This window comes from Antechinus flavipes, chromosome 4 (genome assembly GCF_016432865.1).
Source record: "Antechinus flavipes isolate AdamAnt ecotype Samford, QLD, Australia chromosome 4, AdamAnt_v2, whole genome shotgun sequence".
In the NCBI taxonomy this organism is placed as follows: Eukaryota; Metazoa; Chordata; class Mammalia; order Dasyuromorphia; family Dasyuridae; genus Antechinus; species Antechinus flavipes.
This window is the reverse complement of record NC_067401.1, coordinates 339,160,180-339,181,248: the sequence shown is the minus strand read 5'-3', so window position 1 is coordinate 339,181,248 and position 21,069 is coordinate 339,160,180. Positions and strand designations below refer to the sequence as shown.

Here is a 21,069-nt window from a genome sequence, read left to right as displayed (position 1 = left end):
GCTGATGAAATACAGATGATTCTGACTGAATGAGAAAGTCTAAAGTTTAATCTGTTCAGCATTTAGGTTATTTGTACTATGGGTTTTTTAAAGAAATAACATATGTTCTAAAATTCAATAACAACATTTTTAAAATGCAAAAATAAATTTAAGACAATTCAAAAATTTATAAAGAGTTGTACCTTGTATTTTTAAAACATCGAATGAAATATGTATCACTTTAGAGCAAGGGAGAGACATATGAAAAAAATTGTTAGTAAATTACAATGATTCAATAACTAATTTTCCCACTAATAATGTCAGAAATTAAAAAAAAAAACCCCCCCCCCCAAAAAAAAAAAAAAATACACATAGGAGCAGTTAGGTGACTCAACAGAGACTACTAGTTCTCTAATCAGGAAGATTCATCTTCCTGAGTTCAAATGTGACCTCAGACATTTAATTAGCCATATGATCCTGGGCAAGTTACTTATTTCTTGTTTGCCTCAATGCACTCATATATAAAATGAGCTGGATAGAGTGGCAAACCATTTCATTATCTTTGCTAAGAAAGCCCTAAATGAGGTCACAAAGAATCAGGACTGAAAATTTTAGAGCATCAATCCTTCCCCTCACCCCCCCCCCCAAAAAAAAAAAACAAACTATTTTTGAAGTCCTTGTAAAACAGGATAGATGTTAAAACTAATGTTGAAAACATTTTTAAAATGTCTAACTATGAAAAATTATTAATTATAATGGAGTTTATTCAATCTCCCCCTGAAAGAGCCATTTTGGTCTTTCAGGGCAATTCTTTCCTTTCTTACAATAAGTCAATCTAATAATTTATTTAAAAAAAAAACACACACACACACAAAAGCAAAATCTCAAAATCTTGAATTGTGCTGCAGAGGAAAACTGTATTTTCAAAACTATCTGTTGCCATGCCTTTTGTTCACAAATTAAATTGGATGTTTAATTTGTACGTCTTGAAGATTTCCTTTGGGGAAGCAGCTAAAATTTCCATAATGAAAAAAGGAGAGAAGTTGCTCTCTTGAGGTTAAACACACACACATTCTGTAGTTCTTTTGTTATATAACCGAATGCTGGCAATGGTACACAACTTCCCAAGACAGTTAACTTCTATAAAGGCTAACCATAGGTACACTGAATATACTGCAGCTAAATGGGCAAGAATATATGAACATCTTAATTATCAAGGACTTTTAAAAAATTACTTTCAATATCACTAATATAGCCAGATATAGTCTCCTGAGCTTTAGTTCACATTACCAACTGTCCACTGGATATTTCCAATGGAAGTCCCATGGCTATCTCTACTCACTATGTCCCAACTTATCTTCTGTCATTCTAAACTCATGGCTTAGGGGATCACCAATTCCTCCAGTCATCCAAATTCATAACTTTAAGTCCTTCATGGCTCTTTACTCTCCCTCACATCTTCTGTATCTTTCCCTTCTAACTGTTCACAAAGATACCAACTTAACTCATTGCTTATCACCTGGATTACTGCAATAGCTTCCTACATGGTCTGCCTCCTCTCCAATTGACTCATCTTCCACAAGGGTGATGAAAATAATATTCCTAAGGAAAGTATAATCAAGTCACAACCCAATTGAAAAAAGCTCCAGTGATTTCCTATTGCCTAAACAAAACCAAATTCTGTTTAAATTCTATCACAAGAACCAAGAAAACATCAATGTAAATACCATGATCCACCACAAAACAACTAAAAATAAATGGCAAAATTACAAATAAAAAGTATACCCCCAAAGAGATAAAAGAAGTCATATCTCTTTTTCTGAATTAAAATTTAACATTAAAAATGCCCTAAGACCTTGGGGATACTTTAGGTAAATGCAACTTTGCAGAGATAAACAGCTTAAGTATTTTTAGACCCTGATGTACTGATTGCTAATTTCACCCTTATTTTTCATTTTTCTTTTTCTTTAAAAAGGATTATTTGTTATAAAGGATGGCTCTCTGAGAAGAGGATGGTAGGAGAGATGATGGGAGAAATGTGATGTGATGTAAAAAAAAAAAAAAAAAAAAATGATCTGGTCCTACAAAGTCTGCATTTCCTGGATTATCATCACCAGTCCTTGCCCCTTCAATCCCTAACTAACTTTTCAAGCAATTAACATTACAGTTGGAAGGACCTATTTGACATTCACCATATCCTATATTCTACTTCTAACCTCAGTTCCTTTTACTCAGTCTATCTTCTATGCCTTGAATATATTTTTCCATTCTGCTGTTCAGAATTCTTAGCTTCTTTCAAAGATCAGCAAATGCTGCAATGAAACTTCTTTCTGATCTTCTTCACTGCAAGTGATTACTCCAATATTTCTACACACTTAGGATCACAGATCCATGAAACCTTCAGAAACCATCTAATTCAGCCCTCTCATTGACAAATAAGGAGTCCCACAGAGGCCAAAAGCTGTTCTTTTTTTCACTATACTATGCTTCTTCCCCCAGATATTATTCTGTATATCTTTTCGTATTCATCTGTGGTAAGATAAAATGTAAGCTCCCTGAGGAGTTGGGCATTTTCATTTTTGTCTGTGTTCCCCTGAACACAAAGGCACTTAATACTGGCTAACTTATCCTGCAAGGAATGTTTAAGGATACTTCTCTCTTCCTCATTGCAACTTTCCCCACTGTAGTTTTAATATGAGTTGGTATAAGAAATCAATGGGAATTTGGGGGAAGCCCATAGAGAACAGCAGATGACTCTAAAAAATACTTAATACAAAGTTTACAATAAATTCAGATTTCTGGTATGGAGGAGATGATCACATCCCAGGTGTGCCATACTCCTAAATCTTGTGTGATGTGGAACAGCTAACTGTATTAGTAATTCAAATGCAGTGACCATGTACCAACAACCAAATACAAAACTTGATATAGCATGACTGATCAGACCAATCCAAGCTTGGAAGGCTTTATCACAGGTTGGGCACAAATAATGCATGCAAACATTTAGGCTGGGTTCTCTAAATATGTGCACCTCAAATCTCTTTGTAGCGACTTCAATTCTGTTTTGCTCACAGACCAAAGTCCCTTCTTGTTTCTCACATTGCACAATCAATTCCAAATGTCAGTCCTTGAGAGCCTCCTTGTATTGCTGCTTCTGACCACCATACGAGTGCTTATCCTATGTGAGTTCTCCATTACTCCATGTCTTTTTGGGAAGCATATATTTGGCATTTGAACAACTTGGGTGAGAGTTGCACTTTGCAGTGAAGTTTGAATGGTTGGTGATTTGATTTGAGAAAGGTAATAAGAAGTAGACAGGTTTTGAACTGGATTCATCTGATTGTAAGTCTAATGTTCTTTCTTTCCATTAGTCTCTCTAGATGTACTATTGACCAGAGCATAGAAATAAAATGGAATATCATAAGAATATGCATTAAAGCAAGATTATCTTTATGCAAAATATGAATGATATATTGGCTCTTTTTCTCAGAATTCAACAACAAATACTGATTAATGAGATATAGTCTGTATCTGAATAAGCATTCTCATAGCAAATGAAATGAACGAAGCATTACCTCTTGAAAATGAAAGATAAATGCAGAGTGAATTTGAGTCACAGAGAGGGCAAAAAGAAGTGCTGAAGTGAGATATGTCTTGAGGACAGGATGATGTTAAAAAGAAGGATTAAGGGTGGACTTACCCAGCAACTAAGACGTATTTTCCATCTGCTTGATCTTTTAGCCTTTCTAGCAGGGACAAGCGTACTTTGGCTTTGCTCTGGCCATAGATTTCAATTTCATCTGCAAGCAATCCTATCTCCTTGGCAAGGACATCAACAGCTTTTGGAGTCTGTGCTCTGGAAATCTCAATATCACTTGAAGAAAAAACAAATAGAAGACAAGGGACTTTTCAACCTAGGTGGTCGAAACAGAGCAAAAAGAAACAAGAATAGGCCACCAATCAAATTAACATAACCTGTCTGTTTATGACTTTTCCCCTGAGTAAAAGTGATTAAAGCTTATTAGAAAATATTTTTTTTAAAGCAACTTATTGGACTTTGCAGAACTAATCTAGGCAATTCAGTATAAAGACAATACATTAATTCCCTCCCTGCCCTCAAAACTCTACATGTCCAATGTATTGTTTATATCACTGTATGCCCTAAAGGATGCCTAACTCTGTAGTATAGCTGGGTCTTTTTATGTTCTTTAGTTATTCAAACATCAAAGATTTCATAGTGTTTTCTTGATGGTCCAAGAAATGTGTGTCTCTCCAATGTTTAAGAATACAAAATTGGAATTTAGGTTTACTTGAGGACTATTTGCTTTCTTCTTTCTACCTGAATTTTCTCCTCTCAGATGAATGAGATGTCTGAGAACAAGAACTAACTTTCCATTTGATTCCCCAGTGCTTAGAATGATGCTTTTTAAAGAATATCTGCTTAAAATTGTGGTATATGAACATTATGGAATATTATTGTTCTGTAAGAAATGACCAGCAGGATGAATACAGAGAGGACTGGCGAGACTTACATGAACTGATGCTAAGTTAAATGAGCAGAACCAGATCATTATATACCTCAACAACCATACTGTTTGAGGATGTATTCTGATGGAAGTGGATCTCTTCAATAAAGAGAGGTAATTCAGTTTCAATTGATCAAGGATGGACAGAAGCAGCTACACCCAAAGAAAGAAAACTGGGAAATGAATATAAACTGCTTGCATTTTTATTTTTCTTCCTGGGTTATTTATACTTTCTGAATCCAATTCTCCCTGTGCAAAAAGAGAACTGTTCGGTCCTGCACACATATATTGTATCTAGGATATACTATAACCTATTTATTATGTAAAGAACTGCTTGCCATCTGGGGGAGGGGGTGAAGGGAGGGAGGGGAAAAATTGGAACAGAAGTGAGTTCAAGGGATAATGTTGTAAAAAATTACCCTGGCATGGGTTCTGTCAATAAAAAAGTTATTAAAAAAAAAAGAATATCTGCTTAATACATACATTTTTTCTTCAGCCCATCATTCTACATCCAAAAACATGCTTCAAAATAATTTGTTAACTGCATAATTCAGAGAAAGAGATGCTATAGGACAGAGTGGATAGAAAACAAATCTCAAAGTCACCAAAGGCCATGTTTCAAGTCTGGTCTCTTACATGTGTTTGCAGATGGTCCATAAATAAAGTGAAATTCCAATTTTGTAGTCTTAAATATCAGAGAGACACATGCACCCGGACTATCATGAAAACACTATAAAATTTTGGACAAGTAACTTAATGTCACATTGCTCTCAGGACACTTTAAAATTATAAGGATTAACCTTATATTATATAAATTATAACCTTAAATAGCCTAATCCACTTCTTTTTACAGATGAGAAAACTGAGGTTGAGAAAGATTAAGTGAGTTTCCTAACATCAGTCACGTAACAGGAGAAAAAGGTGGGAGCCACATCCTCTGGTTACAAACCTAGCGCTCTTTCCATTGTACTGTACCGGATTTTTGAAGGTAGAGCATTTACCAGAAACCAGAGGGAGTTTTTTCATTGGAAAATTTCATTTTTCATTTTATTCATTGGCATCAGATGCCAATGAAATCACAGGTGACAAAAAAAAAAAGATGAGTAGTTAATTCTGAAACAAAACAATCTAGAGATCAATTTCATATTTAGTAAATCTGAGTTTGAACTGACTAAAGAATACTATGAAAAAATCACAGAGCCAATCAATCTAAATCCATATAGCAAAGTGACATTCTGCCAGTGTTGTACTGTTCAGCTCTGATGACTTTCTAGCATGCTGTAGGGACTGTTTCAGACAGGTAGTGAGTCCCTTGTCTCCCATTCTGCCATTCCTAGAGCCACAAGCACTTTCACCATGTAGCCCAGACACCAAACCCTATGCAACGGTTTTCCCCATGCTGTTCCATAAAGGATATGAAGCTAGACACATCCTAGAGGTAGTCTGCTGTATTGTAGGCACACAGAGGGAGTAAGATCAGCATGAGGGAAAAAGGACAAAATTATCCACTGAAGCAGAAAAAATAGAATGATACTCAAGGAACATAATGTCCAGACCTTATATGGAGGAACAGAGCAATACATGTCTCTCCATGGACTTAATCAGGTTAAGGTTGCTTTTTATCTTCCTACTTCTTGGGAAAAAAAATCTTCTCATGTTGGAGGGGATGTGGGAAAACAGGGACACTAATACATTGTTGGTGGAATTGTGAATACATCCAACCATTCTGGAGAGCAATTTGGAACTATGTTCAAAAGTTATCAAACTGTGCATACTCTTTGATCCAGCAGTGTTTCTACTGGGCTTATATCCCAAAGAGATCATAAAGAAGGGAAAGGGGCCTGTATGTGCACAAATGTTTGTGGCAGGTCTCTTTGTAGTGGCCAGAAACTGGAGACTGAGTAGATGCCCATCAATTGGAGAATGGCTGAATAAATTGTGGTATATGAATATTATGGAATATTATTGTTCTGTAAGAAATGACCAGCAGGAAGATTTCCGAAAGGTCTGGAGAGACTCACATGAACTGATGCTGGGTGAAGTGAGCAGAACTAGGAGATCATTATATACGTCAACAACAATACTATATGATGATCAATTCTGATGGATCTGGCCATCTTCAACAATGAGATGAACCAAATCAGTTCCAATGGGGCAGTAATGAACTGAACCAGCTACTCCCAGCAAAAGAACTCTGGGAGATGACTAAGAACCATTACATTGAATTCCCAATACCTCTATTTTTGCCTGCCTGCATTTTGGATTTCCTTCACAGGCTAATTGTGCAATATTTCAAAGTCCGATTCTTTTTGTACAGAGAAATAATGGTTTTATCACGTATACTTATTGTGTATCTAATTTATACTTTAATATTTTTAACATCTACTGGTTATCCTATCATCTAGGGGAGGGGGTGGGGGGAAGGAAGGGAAAAATTGGAACAAAAGGTTTGGCAGTTGTCAATGCTGTAAAATTACCCATGTATATAACTTGTAAATAAAAAGCTATTAAAAAAAATCTTCTCTTAGTCTAGTAACATAAGATAGTAAGGCAGAATTTCAAAATTCTTAAAGATTATCTTCTGATTAGCTAAAGGATCCAAGCTAACTTTGTTTTTGTTTTAATAACCTGAAAATTACCTCAATATGTCAGTTTCTGTGGCAGGGAAGTCAAACTAATTGAATCAAACTAATACGCCTTTAAAAGAAAATAATTCTACTTTTCAAAGGTTAATTCAAGGATTGAAAAGATATATATTGGTTGATTAGAGATAGTGAATCTATTTTAATTCTACATCACATAGTGAAGGACTCTACTTTTGTACAAAACTGCTAACTATAATAGGTAAAAATGGATTCCTACTAGAAATACATCTTAAAATAGGGGTTTATGGCTCTAAAGTTTAAATTATAGAATCTTTTTAAACATTGAGAAAGACTAATTTGGCTACCTTACTTTTAAAGAAAAGTCAAATGTTGCAAAGTAAATAGGAGAAATAAATGGTTTAGTCTTAAATCACATCTCTTATATTCCAGTTGTCAATTGTGCCTCCTGACAGAATAATACAGACATCTCTTTACCTGGGTACTGGTGAAAGTGGCTGAAGCTTCAAACTTCGGAGCTTCCACCTTCTGTACTGCTGCTCCCGAAGCCACCTCCTCCCACTATTAATTACATTCTTGAAAAAGAAATAGAAGAAAATTCTATATTTTTAAGCTATACTTAAATAAGAAGAATGTGAAAACAGAACCTCACAAAGGCTAAAACATCACATTAATATAGTATTTTTGTCTTAGCAATCTTCTCTGAGGTGGATGAAAATAGTCTAAATACTAAAAGGTAAAGCTTCATACAACATATTTAGACTTTGTGGGATGGAGTGGGGGGAGTGGACAGGGTAAGAGGTTTAAAAAACAACAACAAAACTGGAAATTTTGTGTGGTATTAGAAAAAAACTGAAACAGGGGAAGGCAAGAAAGAATAAGCAAGCTATCTTCAAAAGAATTATTCTGGGCTTAGTTTGTCAGCCCTATATGTTGTAGGAGTAATTCTCTCCCTTCCTACTTTCCAAAAGCTGGGATTTTGGGGGAAAGTGTAGAGAATGCCTTTACTTCATCCTTTATTTTCTAGGAAGCTTTTCATGCTCCACTAAAGTGGTAAAAAGCATCAATCTCCATATATTAATAAAAGGAACTTCAATTGAGATTTGATGGAAGCTAAGGAGTTAAGTTTTACACAAAGATAGGGAACAGCTCTTTTATTATTATTATTATTATTATTATTATTATTATTATTATTATTATTATTTTAGTTTGTTGCTTAAACTTCAAAGGATGAAAAACAGGAAACAAACAATGGATTCTTTTAGTCTACAAATCTCTTCTCCCTTTCAATCTCTCAACTTTTGTCCATACGATCACTACTATCTCACATAAAAGTTTCAGTAAAACAGTATTCTCATGAGCCAAATTAAGTGTAACAAATCAACACAAATTAGTTTGAGTCAAATGCTTCACAATTTCTTGCTATCAGTATATGTTTTCTTTGAAGTGGCAAAAAAAAAAAAAAAATAAGGTGAATGTATAACTAAGACAGAGAAAGGCTAGTCATGTTCCAAAATATCTGGTGAGCAGCCCCCCAAGTCCTCTTCTGGTACCCATTAAATGCCAGGAGACCAAAAAGGAATACCTCCATTAAGCTGGGTGGACACAGTATGGAGGATGTGTAAGACATGGTCAAGAGTTACACAGGATGACTAGGGTTAGGTTACTTATGGGTAGGGGTATTTTGGCCTCTGGAAGAAATATTTTCACATATATGTCTTTCAGAATAATGGAATATTTGGTCAGCAAAAGATAAAAGGTTAACATATAAAAGAAAATTCATTTATGAACAGAACCTTGATAAGGGATAGAAGTACATAAAAAGGAAGATATATTGATCTTCCTTAATTTCTCTAAGTCCAATTGTTACAATTAAATTATTCTTGATTTTCTAATACCCTAATCAGGATTAATAACCCATAATGCTTCCTCCCCATCAATAAAATACAAGGTTGCTATGAGTGGTCAAGATAGTTCATTGCTAATATGTTTATCTGTGTAGAACATACACTCTTATAATACAGTTGATACTTTTAAAAATACACCTGAATAGTATATATACATTGTGTGTGTGTCTATATGTACATTTATATATGTATAGACACACACAAAATAGTATTATATACAGTATATACAAGGTCACACTTAAGGGATGTTACTAAAAGCACAATGTATTAGTTTTTTTATAAAGATCTTGGGTGTTCAAAAATAATATTGTAATATTTCGTGGTTTAAAAGCTTCATCTGCTTAAGGTTTTTGTAAAGAATTGACAAACAAGCCATATTTTGTTTGTATAACAATTATCCATCCAATTTTATGTCTCAGGTTTCTTTCCTTGTAAAGACCGTTCCTGACAATTACTAGGAACATTTTGCTTTTCATCAAACATGAAACCTAATGAACTGCATGAGAGGCAAACAAACCTGGATCCTCAGAGCTGCTGCAAGAAGGCCTACATCATCTTCTACAGTCAGGCCACCAAACTGAACACCATATTCATGCTTCCCTGCAAGCAAAATATTGGGAAATCATTTCAAAAGTTTGTTTTGATGAATGAATAATCCTTAAGAAAGGTCAAAGGAGAAAGGGTCAAAATTTAAATCTCTAATTCAGGCCTTTTCCAATATAATAAAACCATATGGCTGCCACAGGTAGTTAATAAAATACCTATGACTCAAATTTTTAACCATGAAACAAATGAAAACAGTCATTTGTTATCCTAACTTATTCTACTAACAAAATAAGGCATATTAAGTTACAGAAAGAACTGTATTAGTTCTAAAACTTTACCACAGAGAAAGACATTCTATTTACTCATTAAGTAAATTCTTTTGAGCACAATATAGAACACTATAATTAAAACTGTTCATTTAAAATTCTGGCTAAATTAGGGATACGACTGATTGCTCAAAACAATAAAGGCAGGACTTTTCTTAAAATAAATGTTTCATGTGAAAATTCTCAGTGACTTATACCTTTCACAATGAAATTCTTCAATATAGAAATGACTCTCTTGACTTAAAATTTCAGTCCTGCTTTCTTCTTTACTAAACAGTGTAAATAAACTAAGAGATTTTGCTTTAGAACAACAAAGTATCCTTCAGTAACACCCAAAAGAAAAAAGAAAAACACAAGAGACCAGAGGGCTTAGTAAATCAAGAGACTAGGTTTGCTTTGAGAATCTCAACTTGATTCACAAAATTGACTTGTCTTATTTTTCCTTCAAATTTATATTATATGTAGTAATATAAAACTATTAAATTCAGGAGCTTTCTGGTAAAAAAAAAAATCAGACTATACTTATTCTACTTTTTTTCCCTCTGAAGTTTTAAAAATCTCTCTCTAAATATGTGTGAATAAATAAAATTAATTTAGATGACCCTGTCCCCTTCTGGATTTTCTTTCTTTTTAGGTTTTCATAATACCTTCTCCTATCTCCATGACCACTCCTGTCAGATCCTTGGCTGGTCCTTCATACGTGTCATGCCCAATAACCATAGGTTTTCCCCAAGGGATACGTTTCCCACATTAGACCGTGAATTCCTTGAGAACAAAGACTGTTTTAAACCTTCTTTGTTTTTCTGCTATTCACCACAGGGCTGGGAGCATAGCAAATGCTTAACAAATACACACACACACACACACACACACACACACACACACACACGGATCTAGACAAATATATCATTTCTAAACATCATTAAAGGTAAACACATGATATTCTTTAAGACACCTCCCTTGAGTCTCTTCTCATGGAAGAAAGAAATATCTCCTATGGTCATGCTCTGAATCAAGGATCATTTTCTTTACTTTGGAGCTATTATGCTCTTAAATTATCCATTTTGCTGACAACACATTGGGGGAAAAAAGAGCATAAAGCACACGAAATGTATGTTTTTACATCAGATTTCTTGAAGGCATTAGAAAATCATTCCCCTCAGGTATTTTGTGAAAATTAGCAGCCCTTCACTTTTATAAATCATCTTTAGGAAAAGGCCAGAAGTCTAGTTGGCTGGATAGTTTCTAGGTCTCATCCACCCACTAGTGAAAAGAAATGTGCTGCTCTCATTCTTGTCATCTGTTTAAATCATAAAGCTGGGTTGGGAAATGGAGAGCAGTAGTGGATACCCACAGCATGAAATTGTACTTCTTTTTAATTTATCTTTGTTCTTCTTCTTCCTTCGCTTCCCTGTAATAGATATAATTTAAGTGCTGTCCCACTGGTGGCAGTGTGGAAAATCTCTCATGTTTTTATCCATATAATGTTTCTTTTTTCCCCCCAAGGCCTTTCCCTTCATAAACACTTCAAAAATATGCAAAAGCTGTTTGCATTTATGTATTATATAGGTGTACCATAATTTAACTAAATGGACATTCTCAGAAAAAGAATTAAATTACTCCACAAACAATTCCAAAAATTGTTAGGGCAAGTAATAGGTATTAGTTCCATTAAAAAAATGAATACAAAAGCTCTGAGTTGAGAAAATTCAACTTTTATTTTATATTTAGTATTTTAGAAGTAGAAGAGGTCAATTAAGTAAGTAAACACTGAGTGCCTACTATGTACCAAGTACTAAATATGTTAATATATGTGTATATGTATGTGTGTGTGTGTGTGTGTGTGTGTGTGTGTGTGTTTATAAACAAAATAAAGTCACTAGCAATTGGAAGAGTTGTCCAGAAAAGTGCTGAAGGCAAAAGTCAAAGGAAACCTTGGATTCCAAGAGTTGGAAGAGAAAAAACATTTACAAGGATGGCGGGGGGGAGGGAGGGCAGCCAGTACAGAGATGAGATAAGAGTATCATGTAAGAGTAACAACAAGGGGGCCAAAGTAACTGGGTCGGGTCCAGACCTCTGGAGCCATTATATCATGCAGTCTTATAAAACAAGTCCACAAATTATTTTAAAAGATGATCTTTCCTTCATAATTTTTCTCATATTAACTGGACTTTTGGAAGGTTTTATTCCTTATTTAAGGATAACACATTGCAAGGTTTTTCCTGGAACCATGAGCAGCTTTTGCCCCGGTCACTAACTGATACTGGTTGTTTTGAGATCGCCCGAGGAATGTTGCCAGCACAATAAGTGAAGTGGGAGGGATCGAGTCAAATTCCTTTGTCCAACTGCCATCTCTGCTTCATAGAAACACTTTTTAGCTTTTTATTTGGCTTGGCTGTAGGTGCTTTCCTTATCAAGAGAAAGAGTTTGGGCAAACACAGAATGAACCTCTTTTCGCCCGGGTCTGTTTCTCTCAGTTATAGTCCACATAATTGCACACCATTTATATAAAACTAGAAATGATTAAAATTTAGATGCCATACTCATTTGTAGAGAAAAGGGCTTTTTCATCTTTGATTAGGCCTAATTTACAAAAGGTGAATTTTAAATGAGCATTTCAAAGAGTACTCTAATAGGTTCCAGAAGAACTTGCTCAAAAGGGAGCAAAGAAAAATTTATAATGGAGTTTTGGTGAGCTTGTTTGAACATTAGAATTCCAACCAAAAATTATAACTAAAATTTAGGATGTTTTCACTAATTCTGCCAAGTTGGGAAGATGTATGTCAGAAAATGAGAGAAAATTAATAATAATCACAGTACTAACGAATGTAAATGGGATTTTCAGAATCATGGAGACACAAAAAAGGAGGAAAACATTGGAAGAAGTATGTTTTAAATGGCTCTATATTCTTGAAAAGTGTAAAACTTTTACACTTTCTTGTCTTGTCTTCTTATACTTTAGAGTATAAGAAGCATTAGAAAGGGATTTCCTCTTCTTCCAATTGTATCTTTTAGCATTGGGAAGCAATTAATGAGCATTTAATAAATACCAACTAAGAGCCAGTCGTGTGTGTATTATGTGTATGAGAAAATGGGGCCACAAAATGGAAACATTTGCTATTTGTAAGCAATTAGTTGGAATTGAGGTTATTTCTAACTTTCCTCCTTTTCTACAAAGTAGCTGATAAAAAACAAGATAGTAGACAGGAAGCTGTAATTGAGGGGACCAGCAAAGGCTTCATGTAAAAGATGGCACTGGAGCTGTGTCTTAAAGGAATACAGTGATTCTGAGAGAGAGGTGAAGAGGGAGTGAACTAAAAGTGTGTGAGATTGACAAAGTGAATACAAAGAAATGGGAGATGGAAAGTCACATGTAAGGAATTGAGAGGAGGCTAGTTTAGTTGTTTTATGGAATGTGAAAAGGAAAATCAAGTTGAAGCTAAAGAACTCAATAAGTCAAAAAACATTATTTGGGTATTAAGCTTTGGGGATATATAAACCAGAGGAAAGAACCCCAAACCAGTTCTTCCTCTTCAACAGTTCAGAGTCTAACAACATGAAAACAACTTCATCCAAAAATAAAGAGATATAAAGGATAATTTGGAGTTAATCTCAAAGAGAAAGAAGATTCAGGAGGAATAGGAATGGCTGCTTGCAGAAGGTAGAATTTTTAGCTGAGACTTGAAGAAAAGCAAGGAAATTAGGAACTGAGATGAGAAGGGAGAGTTCTGAGGCAAGGGGAAAAAGTAGGAAAGATGCCTGAGGTAAGATGAAGCAGAGAGGCCAGTGCCAGAGTATGGTAAGGGGGAGTAAAGTTTAGGAAAACTTGAAAGGTAGAACAGGGGATCGTATATGTTGCCTTAGAGGAAACAGGGAACAAGTGGCATTTAATAAGTGGGAAGAGGTAGAGGTTGGGGGATAATGACCTTGGAGAGGAAGAAGATATATGTGCTTTAGAAAAACAATTTTGGTAGAGGAGCATGGGATAAACTAGAGATTAGGAGTGGAGTAGAGTCTTTTTTTTTTTTTTTTTTAAATAACTTTTTATTGATAGAATCCATGTCAGGGTAATTTTTTACTGCATTATTCCTTGCACTCACTTCTGTTCCGATTTTTCCCCTCCCTCCTTCCACCCCCTTCCTCAGATGGCAAGCAGTCCTTTACATGTTGAATAGGTTACAGTATATCATAGATACAATATGTGTGTGTAGAACTGAACAGTTTTCTTGTTGTACAAGGAGAATTGGATTCAGAAGGTATAAATAACCCGGGAAGAAAAACAAAAATGCAAGCAGTTTATATTCATTTCCCAGGGTTCTTTCTTTGGGTGTAGCTGCTTCTGTCCATCCTTGAGCAATTGAAACTGAATTAGCTCTCTTTATCGAAGAGATCCACTTCCATCAGAATACATCCTCAACCAGTATCGTTGTTGAGGTATATAATGATCTGGTTCTGCTCATTTCACTTAGCATCAGTTCATGTAAGTTGGAGTAGAGTCTTAAAACAGAATTAGATGGTAATAAATGAGGTGCTATGGATCAGCTGTCTTTGTTCTCAAAGAGTACCATGACATCAATGAGATGTCATGATATGTAAATGAACTGGACTGAAGTAGCAAGATATAGATTAGGACAACTGGAGATGGCCTTGGATGCAGTGGGAGACCTTGGCCTGATGAGTCTGAGTGATTGAGGCAAAGAATGGGCTCTTTTACCTACTTAAAAAAAAATCTAATCTGGGAGTGGATGACTCTTAGGGTTTCTGGCCAAAACAGAAATAATTTCTATTTACCTTCACTCTGAATCAAATCAGGCCCCAAACAATGATCAATTGGGCTTGGCTTAGACCTACTGTTGGTCAATCAATCAAAGCCAGAGTGATTTGGGTTTAAGGTACACAAGGACCAGTAAAGAGTATGGTAGCAGTGTCATGAGAAAAAAGAGGGCTCATAGGAAAGGTATTATGAAGGAAGAAAAGAAAGGATTTTTACAATTAATTAGAGTAAGCAGCAGAAGATTGCTAAAATTTGTGAGAGCCTCGGTGACTGGGACAATGGTGGTGCTGTTCCTAATAATAGGGAAATTTGAAAGAAGAGAGGAAAAGTTTCGGGGAAAAGATAATGAATTCTGTTTTGGACATTCTAAGATGCCTATGAGAGCCCAGTTTGAGATGTCAAACAAGCACCTGAACAGAGAACACTGAAGGTTAGTAAAGAAGTTAATGCTAATCAAATACATCTGAGAATAATCAGCATAAAGTAGATAATTAAATCCTTGGGATTTGAAGAGCTCTCAGAACAGAGGCCTAAAGGACACTCAAAGTTAATAGGGACCACTGGATGATAATCTAGCAAAGATAACTGAGGACTCATTAGAGAAGTGGGAGGAGAATCAGGGAAGAACCATATATCATAAAAACCTAGAGGTGAAAGAGTATGAAGAAGAGGGTGATCAACAGTGTCAGAGAACTTCAGGGAAGAGTAGGATGAGGACTGGAAAAAAAAAAAAAAAAGATTGGACTTAGCAATTAGAAATTACTGGAAATTTTGGGGAGAATATTTTCAGTTGAATGATAAAATTGGAAGTCAGACTGCAAAGAGTTAGGAAAACAAGAATGAAGAAAGTGTAAAAAACTATTGCAGATGGTCTTCTAAAGAATTTTAGCCACAAAGGGGAGAAAAAGTATAGGTCAACAACTAGTAGGAATGGTTAAATCAAGTGAGAGTTTTTGGAAGATAGAAGAGATACGGGCACCTTCCTAAACTACAGAGAGGCAGCTAATAGAGATTAAAGAGTGAGATTTAGGATAACAGAAGGGACAATTTGCTAAAGAGAGAATTTAGAATAGAATCACTGCAACTATAGAGGTAGTAGCATTGATAAGGATATGATGGGGTTCTTCATATGAGATAAGTATGAAGGAAATGGCAGCAGAAAACATCTGAATGATATGAAATAAGGTGGAGGGAAGAAGAACTAGGGGGAGGGGATGAGAAAAAGAAAGGTAAAAATAGAGCCATGGGAAGTTTAAGAAAGAATGAAAAGTTTTGGAAAAGTGGCTTCAGTAAGTGCGGTTTCAGTAAATGGAATAATAAATTTATAGGGAAGTATAAAAAGATTACCTTGCCACAATGAGATTATATAATATAAATCTATACCAGATCCACTCAGCAGTTTTATGATTTTTTTCCTTCTTTGTTCAGCAGCACATGAGTAAGAGTAAAGGTAGTGGATAATAAGAATAAAAGCTAAAAAGAGAGTTCTCATTTTATCCTAGAGGCAATAGGAAGTCACTAGAACTTAATGAGTAGGGGAAATCACTGGTACGATCTATACTTAAGGGAAATATTTTGGTAGCCACTTGGCATGCTGGATTGGAGAAACTTGATGGGAGACTAATTAAGAGGTTGCTGAAATAATCTGGGTAAAGTGATGAAAGTTTGAACTAAAGGGGTAATCTTCTTTCACAGGCTCTTCTTCATAATCTGGCCTTAGGCTGTTCTTATTACTCACTTTCCTGTTCAACTTTCTTCTCTACCTCCGAGAATCCAGAATTTCCTGAAGGACTTGCCTCCTGCTTCAAACTTTTTCTGATTCCCTTGGTTCTTAGTATTATCCCTCTCCTTAAATGATCATATACTGACTTGTCAGTGTCCCTAGCTTGTAGAGTGTTTCCTCAAGCCATTCAGCATCAAGCTTAATGCTTTTTATACAGTAGGCAGAAAATAAAGGAGAAGAGAAAGAAATTTAATCATAAGCTCCCCTCAGACTTTCATCTGGGGAAAAATTTTTCTCTGTCTTTGTTCTTCCTTAGGAGAAGTAAATTTTGCTGAAGCACAAATGGTCATTATGGTCCTGAAGACCAGGACCTGAGTTCCTGGCACAAGACAGCAGCATCTGTACTGGAAGCAGGATAATGGACAAATTAGACATAGAGGAAAAAGGTAGCTTCAGGGAGCATAACTCCTCAGGGACAGAAATAAATGTCATCTATGGGATCTTCCTTCAGAGCCCAGCAGAAAGCATCAGCTAAAAGGGGCTTTATGAGGATTCTATCAAAAGATCCTTTAACCTCAAGAATAATCTCTTTGCTGTATATTTTCTCTACATGTACCTCTGTATTGTAAATTTGAACCTTCTCTCTCCAGGAACTTTGTGTGCTCAGGGTGAAAGCTTTGTAAAAGTACTGTTCTTGTTATGTCTTCTCAATAATAATCTTTTCTAAAAAGCCGAGAGAGACAGAGACAGAGTGATATGGGAGTGGGCTAAAAGACTTCAGCTCCCCTTGCTGAGAACTAGGCTTGATCATGAGACATAGCTGTCTCCAGAAATCTGGACAGAGGAATCCATCTCCACCCATAGTTGGTTTTCTCCTCCATAAACTAGGTCATTCTAACTCCAGTGAAGGAGTGAAAGGACATGGGCTTATTCTCTCAAATTTATCTAAATTAGATTCTGTTTACACTTCAAACACAAGAAAAGCCTCCAACTTGGGTGGGGTCTTGCCCAAGATTGAGAAGCATGTACCCTGAGGATTAAGGCAATCTCCTCTGTCAGTTTACCCTTCAGAGACTAGCTGACCAATATACAGGCTAATCCTTGAAAAAGAAAATAAAAAGCCTGGATCCTGATTAATAATGGGTTATTCATTATTTCTTTCAACCAATAAGACAGAGTTAATGAAGTTAGCCTGTAGGTATATCAGAATCTCACCAGAATCCAATTTAGGATGCTATAACATGCTGGGATCTCTCGACTAAAAAGCTTAAGCTAATTTTGTCAACAGTTTTTGTCTACCAAATTTCATGCAACTCTCTCTGGCTTGATAAAAGCCAAAGCAGATCTCTATGAATGAGAATTATACAGGAATCTCCCAATCAATCGCTGAGTCTTCTGGCTCGAACTAGATGCATCTGAACTTACACTTAATTGTTTTCTTTGCAAACATTATTGTAGTGATGTCACAGCACATTTCCTAAGTTCTAATTACAACATTTAAAAATCATTCTTATAAAATATACAAGTCATTCTCCAATCGATAAATGGTCAAAGGATATTAACAACTTTCAGATGAAGAAATTAAAACCATTTCTAGTCATATGACAAAAATGCTCTAAATCAGCATTGAAGAGAAATGCAAATTAAGACAACTCTGAAGCACCACTACATACTTCTCAGATTGACTAATGATAAATGTTGGAGGAGATATGGGAAAACTGGGACACTAATACATTGTTGGTGGAGTTGTGAACTGATTCAACAATTCTGGAGAGCAATTTGAAACTATGCCAAAGGACCATCAAATTGTGCATACCTTTTGATCCAGCAATGTCTCTACTAAGCTTTTATCCCAAAGAGATCATAAAAAAGAGAAAAGGACCCACATGTGCAAAAATGTTTGTGGCAGCCCCTTTTTGTGGTGGCAAGAAACTGGAAACTGAGTGGATGCCCATCAGTTGAAGAATGGCTGGATAAGTTATGGTATATGAATGTTATTGAATATTATTGTTTTATAAGCAATAATGATTTCTTATTGAAAAGTAAGGATGGTTTTAGAAAGGCCTGGAAAAATATAACCTGATGTTAAGTGAAGTAAATAGAACCAAGAGAACATTGTTAACAGCAACAATAAGATTATGTGAGGATCAATTCTGATGGACATGGCTCTTTTCAACAGGTGATTCAGACTAATCCTAATTGACTTGTAAAGGAGAAAGCCATCTATCTGCATCCAGAAAGAGGATTTGGGGGATTGAATGTGGAGTACAACATGGTATTTTTATCTTGTTTTTTGTTGTTTCTTGCTTGCTTTTTGCTTTCTTTTTCATTTTTCTTCTTTCTGATCTGATTTTTATTGTGTAGTATGATAACTGTGGAAATATGTACAGAAGAATTGCATTTTTTAAAAAACATATTGGATTATTGGTTGTCTAGGAGAAAGGGAAGGGCAAAGGGAGGAAGAAAAAATTTGGAACACAAGGTTTTGTAAGAGTGAATGTTGATATTTAATATATATAGGACTGCTTGCCATCTAGGGGAGGGGATGGAAGGAAGGAGGGAAAAAATCGGAACAGAAGCGAGTGCAAGGGATAATGTTGTAAAAAAATTACTCTGGCATGGATTCTATCAATAAAAAGTTATTATAAAATAAAATAAAAAAGTGAATGTTGAAAACTATCTTTGCATATATTTTGAAAATAAAAAGCTATTATTTAAAAATCATTTTAAATGTTCCATTTTCCCTGTTTTAAAATATAAATGTTCGGTTCATACTACAACAAACACATTGGCAAGGTTCAACAAGCAAGGTAGAATGATTTTCAAATGTACTACTTCTGGGATACTAGCCATATGGGACTGTTCTTCTGAGATTAGTTATTCAACAAAATACCTCTATAGAATTACTTCATCATAAATGACCACATGCCATGTATTTTTTATGGAGGAAAAAAAAATAGTAAAGATTAGAATGAAAACCTCATTATAAAATTCTTCTCTTCATCCAATCATATATTTATTTTAAAAAAAGACACACACACACACACACACACACACACACACACACAAAACCCTTTTATTTTGTAATTGATGGCAGGAATAAATGTGAATGCTTTTCCCTTTAAGAAGAACCTGAAAAAGTCTTTTCAAGTGTTTTGAGTGGCAAGAGTAGAAAATAGTATTTTCCTTCTAACCCAATGAATATATTTCATGCAGTTTAAAAATTGCTAAAGTTGAAATTATACACCTTTAAGGCTGGGAATATGTTACCATTATAACACTAATTTATTGTCATTAGATTTTTTTGTTGTTAATTATTCCCCAATTTCATTTTAAGTACAAAAACACGTTAAGATATTGCTGCGCCTGAGGGCATTTTCCCCACTAAATGTGAAAGGTGAAAACTGCAACCACAACATATTTTTGAATTTGTCTTCAACTGAAATCCACACCCATTTTATAAAGCTGAAAAGGAAATTCAATGCATTCATATATTTAGGCCTAAGTGAACTTAAAATGAACTTTTAATGATCAATCTATTAAGAGGACTATGCAAAATATCAAAACTTTTGACATCTCTAGATTATTTGTTCAAGGGAATTATTCAGATTAAAATCTAATCTTTCAATTAAAAATTAGATTCTACAAAGAAATCATCATAAAGTACTGTTCAATTACAAAATTGCACATGCCATTTTCATAAATTTATAGGTATTTGAAGGAATTAGATTTTCTAATCTCATTACAATACTAAAAATTTCTACAGACGTGAAAGCAATTCCTAGCTTTAACAATGCAGAAAATCAGAAATTATGGACTAGTAATAAACAAACAGAATGGAATAGTAAATAGAGAGCTTTGATGTCAGAAAGACCTGTACCCAAGTACTATCTTTAATATAGAGTGACCTTAGTACAAGTCATTCATCTCTTGGAGCTCCCATCCATTCTCTAATATTGCAACATTTCCTTCTGTACCATAAAAAATAGAATAAAACATTCATTTCATTTATGATTCTATAAATGTTACATATGTGTTTGCTTTCATCCTCCTATTGTTTTTGGATCAGAAAGAAGTTTCCTTCCTCTTACTTTTATTTCACTCACAAGAGTAAAAACATTATCTCTTGATTTAAGCCATAAATTACTTGGACTGAAAGAGATTAGAAGCTGAAATGGGAGAGAAGGAGAGATCTGATTTGGGAATCTCACTTTGGGAAAAGCCAGGAAAATCAAAATATGGATACTAGTATGATATCAATGATACTGACATGATTTTGCTCCTGAATAAGTACCTTTCCTTAGCAAAGATTCCAAGAAAATATGTTAAAGCTTACCTGACAGAAAGTTGTGGGAACAATTGAGAATTGTTGTTCCTGGTTGTATCCAGTTAAGTGGAATTTCATCTGGCTTAGGAGAGCCTATCACCACAATTTCAGCCTCATTAAGCTAAAAACAAAATTGACAAAATGAGATTTAATGAATACTTTTCAAAAATATTCACTGTCCCTACACTATTACTTCATAGTTTTTCCTAGTAGACTTTATACTTCCAGGAAAGTAAGAATGCTGTCTTAATTAAATTTTCTAACTTCCTTAGGACAATGTTTTACATGTATATATATATATATATATATATATATATATATATATATATATATATATATATATATATATCTGTGGAAT

General features: G+C 34.9%; 1 protein-coding gene across 1 annotated transcript in view; it reads right to left on the bottom strand.

Annotated features, from left to right (window-relative positions):
- The window catches only part of MTHFD1L (methylenetetrahydrofolate dehydrogenase (NADP+ dependent) 1 like), a 203,085-nt gene that overhangs the window by 143,232 nt on the left and 38,784 nt on the right, over window positions 1-21,069 (bottom strand). The window contains exons 8-11 of the mRNA XM_051997936.1: window positions 20,721-20,832; window positions 9,533-9,615; window positions 7,586-7,683; window positions 3,680-3,853 (exon numbers count right to left, since the gene is read on the bottom strand). Of these exons, the coding sequence (XP_051853896.1) occupies window positions 3,680-3,853; window positions 7,586-7,683; window positions 9,533-9,615; window positions 20,721-20,832 (467 nt within the window). The remainder of the gene's footprint in view (window positions 1-3,679; window positions 3,854-7,585; window positions 7,684-9,532; window positions 9,616-20,720; window positions 20,833-21,069) is intronic.